A 7,967-nucleotide genomic window follows, 5' to 3' on the forward strand; every position below is an offset into this window, starting at 1 on the left:
GTACATTTCCTATGCAGCTTATTTGCTAATGTAAGGATCGTTGAAGGAATAAATTGCGATATATGATACCGATTGCGGTAACATCGGTTGGCTAAATTTCACCCAAGGCAACGCTCCCTTTTCAGCAATTAAGTCGTTAATAAAGCCACACTGTCGCTGATACATATTTAAGTTGCTTAAGCTATGAAAAGCAGTTGCCACTTGCGTAAATTCATAGTGCACGGAATAATCCGTCGGATCGATAAGAACGGTGATGATGATGATGGGGTCGGGTATGATACGAGTGACGCAACGCAATTAAAAAAAAAACGAAAAAGATCTAGACGAAGAAGAAGAAGAAGAAGAAACTTTACAAATTCCTTTTATTATGCTATCCTTTCGTGGTGATGTAATTACATTTAATGGAGCATGTTTTGGTTGATCGCGCGCCCTGACACGTAATGTCTACGTAATGTCGTGGCTTATGTTGCGCGTACATCGCAAATTAATATTTATTGGTGGGTTGATCGGTCGACTCGACGTCTGTCTGTGTCGGCTTTGGCCGCCTCCTCCGATGAAATCGCCGCTTACAAATAATCGTAACCGCTAGGAAAGCTGTAGCCGTAGCTTCCGTGCCCCTTAACGTAAACGGGAATCTTCTCCTTGACCACGACTGGATGGGGCACGGGGACTGCGACTGGGACTGGGACCTGCAATGGCGATAATTCATTTGTAAGCCTGGCCCCCGTTTATAGCTTTACCTACTGCAAATTTAATGTTGATATGCCCTTTACACTTCATTGTGAATGCCAACATTTTTTTTTGCCTTTTTTTTTTTTTTTTTTTTTAACTTATTAAGTAAGGGTAGTCGTTAATCTGCTAATTTGTGGCTCGCAATTTTTTTATTCGATATTATTATTATTATCGTGTCATCATTATAAAGGATAATAATTCAATAAACCGTTTGATAAATAAATTATACTTGGTAATAGTAAATAGTAAATAAATGACAATTATGTATTTAGCAATTCGGCATTTTAATAATTAAGGATAATCAATCAATAATCGGACGGAGCCCTTAAAAATAGTCTTGTTAATTAAAAAAATATTTTTGTAGTGTGTTAATTGAAAAAAAGTTAAACTCACATATACCTTTGCGACTGCAAATAATTCCATAATATGGCTTTTGTTAAAATTTGTATTTTGAAAAGATCTCTTAAAATATCAACGCTACTCGACTCTACTCAATCCAAGTTACTTTTTTTCTTCTTCGATTTTTTGTTTCAATTCAAAGCCAATTCCATATTAATACTTTCAAATTAAATTATTTCAATAGACAATTGCGCATTTCTAAATTTTGGTAATATTCGCTTCAATGAAGGTAATGTTTATGCAAATTTTTCAACTCTTTATTACTCGCTGAAAAGCATCAAATTGTAATAAAATTCACTTCTTGTGTTCAACTTTTACAATCTAATAGTGAATTAACGTAGACAAATCTGTGTAAATATATTTTATAGCAATATTACTACCTACTGAGCCTATAAATTACATTTATAATTATCTACAATTAAGTTTTTGCGTTAGTTAAATATTTTATCGATAAGTAATGCGATATAATATAATGTACTTTTGCAAAATTAATTTTTCAATTTCAGTCTAAGTAGATTAAAAATTATCTGAAAGCAATATTATTATTACGAACAATTTTTTTTAGCATAACTTAAACTTAAAATTATTGAAATTTCAACAAATATTGATGAATTGAATTATTATTTACGATAGCATTGCTTTAATTAATATTAGAGGTAATATGCTATTTTCACATACCAAGCAACAAAGATCTTTTCCGAAAAAAAAAAAAATAAAAAAATAATAGTCTTGCATAGTTACTTAATTTAAATAAGGCAATAAATTCTCTTATGCAAATTTTTTCTCCTCACTGTCGCTATTTCATTAAAAGCTATATAATTGTTAACAATCACTATGAACTCAGTCGGTGAAACTAATTTTCCTCGTCGCTTAAAGGTAGTTGAGCTTTTCAAACTAATCGTCCTCGTCTGTACAATAATCGGTCTAACTATTGAAAATATCAATGTTCATATATCAAATATCAAATCATCTTTTTCCATTCGTTTCTCGGATCATTAATAATTGTACGGCTCGTTGATTTTCGCGGGCGGGGTTCAACTGACCTTGACCGGGTACGGAGCTGGTACATGGACGGGGACCTTAACCGGAACATTAACCGGGTAAGGTCTGTCCACGGGGACGGTGATGGTCTTTGTGTGCACAACTGGGTAAGGCTGCGGCACTGGTACAGCAACCGGGTAAGGCTTCGGAACTTCAACGGGAACCTGCACGAAAGAAGTCAATTCGACATTTTATAGGCATTATTACGTTGTCTTCATTCTTCGAGTTTTGTTGAAAAATTCTTTGTTACCTCGTTGTAAGAAACTTTTTGGACAAACTGTTTTAATCATAAGCTCGCTTTTATTCCTATTATTTTCTCTATTAAATTTTTCTCTTTTAAACGTATAAATTTGCAAATTATTGACTTTAAAAGGAAAATTAACGTAAATTACGTCAATGCTCGTGTGGTTATTTATGCAATAAGCTATCATGATACGTTCGATCCTTGCCTAAATTGAGCTTGTATTATATATGTGTATATATATATATATATATATATTAAAGTAGTTCAATATAATAAATTATTCAATGTTATAATAAATTTTGATGTAGGTTTTATTTACAATATATAGCGTTACGATAGATAATTACTTTACACACCCAGAATATTGAAAAACTTTGCTATCGTTATATTGGAATTATTAAATCAAAATATCTTTGTCCATTCGCATTGAAATATTACGTAAGCAAATTCGTTAAAGAAACACTTACACATTTGGATCTCACACGTTATAGGCTTTCAAATTACGCGAAGCCATTAAACTATACGAAATTAGAACGTGAATTGTAATGATTACACGTCAATAATAACAGAATTTTAAATTCAAATAATGAAAAAATTAATCGGATGGTCGTATGGAGGAAAACTAGCATTGTTTTTCACCGGCATCGCTCCTACAAGACGCTTAAAACCATATTGGGCAACAGTAGCGTCCAATTACCCGTCAGCTGACCGTAACTTACACCATTCATTACAAGACTCAAGGTGTGCAAGGGTGTGTCCAAGCGGAGGAGTTTTGATCGTACTTTGACTTACGTACTTTGACAGGGTAGGGGCGATCGACGGGTACGGTGACGGGGTAAGGCTTGGGCACGTGCACCGGTACTGGAACCGTTTTTACGATGGTATGGTGCTCGTGTCCATTGTAGTGGCCGTAGCCAGCGTAGGTGCCGTAATCGCCGAGAAAGAGTCCACGCTTGTCCTTTTTCGATTCGGCGGCCTCCTCGGCTAACACCACCACTGCCGCCATCATTAACACGCTCATCTGGAAAGCGAATTAAATTGTGCTCTCATACATTATTTTTATTGTGACGGTTATAGTAATCCAAGAGTTATTAAGTCTTCTCTTATTTACGTATACTTTATTTTATTTTAGGTGTAAAGAGACAGAACTCTTGACTGAAATTCAGCCGTGAAAGTTTAAATTTTTATTAATCACTTATTTACTTTGCTTTTATTCGTGAAATTGCTCTATTATTGCTACAAAGCTTATAATGCTGGATTCTTATGGGAGAATTTTTATTTATTAATATTATCGATGACGCGGCTGATTATTTTAAGGCTTAATCTCGCGCAAATGCATATGTCGATGGATCATTTAACATTACGCGCGAGATCACATGAAAAAGATAAAGAGTTGATTTATTTCGCTGACTTTACTCAAGTGTAAGATAAGTATGAATTCAAAGGAAGAATTCAAATGTTCTCGAGATGAGAAACAAGAATAAAAGTAAAAAAAAAATGAAAAAAAAGTAGAGCGCGCATAAAACAAATATTTCATATGTTGAAAGTTTTTGCTAATTAATTTCCCACTTAGCTTTTCATAAATCATATTTCCGTAACGTCAATAATGTTAGATAGTTATTTTATTGTTTGTTTTTTATTATTTTATTTATTTTATTTATTTATTTTTTTTTTATAAAGACGGTAATTTCAGCCCAGTAGTGAAGTGCGATATTATTTTAATTTCCATCAAAGCCGTCTTTGTTATCTAGTTAACTTGAACATAAGTATAATTCAACGCGATAATAATTCAATTCTGACTCATGATATTATATAATTATATATGATTATAATTTATTATCATTACAATTTATATTCATACTATATAATTATAATTCTAAATATAAGCAATTGGAATATTAAAAATGAAGAGAGGTTAAAGAAACTATTGTCATGTGGTGCAAATGAAAGGTAAATGGTAAATAAAGGGAAAAAATTATTTATTTTTTGTATCAATTAATGAGAATGTAATTTGTGATTATTACAAGCACTCGATAGATCTCATAAATATTCCAATACCCGCTCAAGTATATAAAATTATTTATGTCTGTTGATAGTTGCCAAGGATATAACAATTGATTTCAAATTTCGGGTTAAAATTTCTTTTTATTCGCAATTTACCGAAAAATTTTGGACTCAATGTGTACCATAAATTCGAGAGTACCATGAATTCCAGTGGCACAATCCATCATGGAAGCATTCCACATAATAAATGCCGATAAAGAAAAATGCCGATAAAGAGGATATACACAATATCGTTTTCACCCTTTTACGGTTGATTAAGTGCCGAAAGCGAAAAGAGATTCGTGCTCGAGTGCGCGACGCATGCGTATACGGATGGATAGGCACAATTGATTGTCTTGGTTCACCTACGCCCTTAAACAAATTATTATTATTATTATTATTATTATTATTATTATTATTATTATTATTAAGCTCAATGTCGACATATAATGATTTTATATTTATTTTTCTTACGAGCATACAAATTTGATTTCACTGACATATTTGATTTCAAAAACAAATGGTTCCGTTACCTGACGAATGAAACAAACGAATTTTAAATCGACGATATTTCTTTTTTTTTTTTGGAATAATTGTATAATTATGTTTTAAGAAGCAACTGATTGAAGAAATCATAAATATTTTAATTTACTAAGGAAATTAATTTTCAAACTTCTCAATTCATTTGTGTTTAGTTAATTATTAAATATTTAATTAAAATATTAAAATAGATGATTGCCACTTTTAAAATGTATATTTGATTTCAGTTACAAACACATATGTCAAATGTGTTATTTTGTAGAACTTGAATACGATAAGTTTTTAAAGTACTTACCACGCAACCCTATTAAAAAATTTTATTATTAAATATTGCAATACTTTATCTTTATCGGCATGAAAGTAATTAAAAAAAAAAAATAAATAAAATAAAATAAATTAAATTAAATTAAAAAGTACATTATAACTATAGTAAATTAATTTTGTTTTGATGTAACTGTATATGGGTTAATTGATAAGACAAAAAAGCATTGGTTTCGAATTGGAAACAAAGTGATTCGTACAAAATTTCCAAACGATTTTCTACCCTCGTACAAACTTTTTTTTTTGTGTAAGAAACCACACACCCAGGATGCACTTTTACACCTCGATCAGCTTGACTGATTAGCCAATTTTTCGCTTCACGCAACAAATAATTTTTGCGTTTGATGAACAAAATAACCTAACTTCCGACGATGACACGTGTGCACTTTTTATAGGCCTGGAAAGACGAAAATGAGTTGCGAAGAAAAAAGACGAATTGAGAACAGGAGGTCGATGTATAAGGACTAGCCTATAATAAAGTGTATACAAGAGTATACATACATATATATATATATATATATATATATATATATATATATATATATAAGAGTTAGAGTGTTCGTGTGACGACTTCACAAGCTAATGAGAACGTTTGAGCAAAATATAAAGGCTTTGATGATAAAAATAAAAAAAAAAATATATATATATATATATACATCAATATTTAATAACAAAGATTTTTATTGTAAGGTAAAGTTATATGCAGTTAGCAAAAGTTTTTATTTAATTCTTAAATTCATAACTTTACTAAATTATAATTATTTCCAAAAAGTAAATACTCTTATTTTTATTTAATATTATTTTACATTTAAGTTTACATTTTATTCCTTCTTCTTTTATTTCAAATAGTCATTCAGCGAGGCGAAACATGTGTTAAAGACTAAATATTGGCATTTAAATTATATTTAGTAAAAAAGATAAATTTTGAATGTAAATGAACAAGATATATTCATTAGTAAATTAACTGATAATTAAATGAATTTAAATTTGCCGTATTAAATGAATCCAATGAATACATATTTTTAATCGTACTTAATAAATTATATGAAATAATGTTGATAATGTAATGTAAAGTGGCTATTGATAATTAGCAAATTTTATTAAAACATAAGCTTATCATCACGGTGTTTCAGTGTCTTCGCCAAAGACGACCTTGATTGATAAGAAAGAAGCGTGTAACTTATTATTATAAGAATTGCGACGATTTGTATCGTAGAGAAGCCTTAAGTGATGTTAATAAAAGTAGAGGTAGAAGAGGATGAAAAAAGGCAATATACGAAGGTGGAGAAAAAGAAGAAGAAGAAGAAGAAGAAGAAGAAGAAGAAGAGGACGAAGAGGAAGAAGAACGAATGAATGAACGAACACGTACCAGGACCCTCATGTTGACCACCTAATACTTCCGGTGTGCGTGCTCGAGCGAATGCGTCCTAATGTACGCAAAATTGTAATCTGGTATGAACTGAAGCAGCTGACAATCCACCCTTTATATAGGTAATTCACTTTCATTTCGCGTATCACCCCGCCGCCGTCGTGGCAAAGCCAATAGTCGAGCCGCTCACCAACTATTCTTAAATGCCACACCTAGTCTATCGCACTCTCGCACACGCGGAATTGAAGAAAGACAGAACGTACCGTATTATAATGCATATTGCACTCACTAAGATTGTATAACGAAACGATCGCATGGCTCCGTCTCGTTTGTGCACTTCTTATGTGTTTGTTAAGCAGAGTCTTGCCTCATTACTGTTTATCCCTTGTCACTATCGATAGGCGAGATGCGGGATCGTGGAAATTCGACTGCAAGCTTCATTCGTGTGCTTTATGTCTTTTTGGTGCGCGGATGGTAGGTTTTTACGCAAATTCATTAGAGCTCAAAATATCGACTGCATTACATTCTTCTTCTCATTATAGTTTGTGTGAGGGACAATGACAATTGGAAAAGCGAAGAGTGATTAATTAAATTATATTATCATGAAATTTTCAAGGCTTTTACGGAGTTACTTTATTTATAATTCCGGTTCACACTCATACCATTGACTCATGATTATTTATCAATTTTGACAAATCCATGTATTTATCGTTAAGCATTACAGCTAAAAAATTAGAAAAAAAACTGAATTACAATAAATATATATGAATATAAGTTATATATTAAAAATGAAATTTTTGTTTTAGTTTGGATAGTAATTTTTCATAAACTAATTCATTCTGTCTACGATATTATGTATATATTAACCATTCGAGTTTTAATACTAATAAATTATATAATATTTTGGATAAATTCTATAAATATAACTTTTGTAACATACCATTTAAATAAATAAAATACGCAGCAATCTCATCTTTAATTTTTAATGCTATTAGAATTCTATATATTGTAAATGTAAGAGATATACATATGTCGATTTTAATTTAAATTTCTTAATAATATAATATTTGACTTTAATGAAGTATATAATTTTATAATTAATTCTCTTCCGAACTTCAATGTAGTATTAAACTTCTATGAAGTGTCAAACTTCTAGGTAATGTCAAACATCATTTATTAATTTACATTAAATTAAAAATTAATTTATTGAACCAATGGCTATAAATAAAATATTATATATTCTATTAGAATCGATGTGTATATTTTTTCAATTAATAC

General features: G+C 30.8%; 1 protein-coding gene across 1 annotated transcript; it reads right to left on the minus strand.

Annotated features, from left to right (window-relative positions):
* Positions 1-348: 348 nt before the first annotated feature.
* Positions 349-6,767, minus strand: LOC105359803 (zinc finger protein 512B-like). Its single transcript, XM_011496497.1, has 4 exons — positions 6,690-6,767; positions 3,213-3,437; positions 2,175-2,336; positions 349-689 (listed from the first exon to the last, which is right to left on the minus strand). Exons 1-4 carry the CDS (start codon positions 6,699-6,701, stop codon positions 567-569), a joined length of 522 nt encoding a protein of 173 aa, XP_011494799.1. The 5' UTR covers positions 6,702-6,767; the 3' UTR covers positions 349-566.
* Positions 6,768-7,967: the final 1,200 nt, after the last annotated feature.

The sequence above is a fragment of the Ceratosolen solmsi genome, unplaced genomic scaffold (genome assembly GCF_000503995.2).
Source record: "Ceratosolen solmsi marchali unplaced genomic scaffold, CerSol_1.0 scaffold29, whole genome shotgun sequence".
Taxonomy (NCBI): Eukaryota; Metazoa; Arthropoda; class Insecta; order Hymenoptera; family Agaonidae; genus Ceratosolen; species Ceratosolen solmsi.

Excerpts from the sequence above, each read along its gene's own strand:
- LOC105359803 (XM_011496497.1), bottom strand. Across the intron at positions 2,337-3,212 it reads ATCGCCCCTACCCTGTCAAA|GTTCCCGTTGAAGTTCCGAA; the intron begins GTACGTAAGTCA and ends TCTTTCGTGCAG. Across the intron at positions 690-2,174 it reads CAGCTCCGTACCCGGTCAAG|GTCCCAGTCCCAGTCGCAGT; the intron begins GTCAGTTGAACC and ends TCGCCATTGCAG.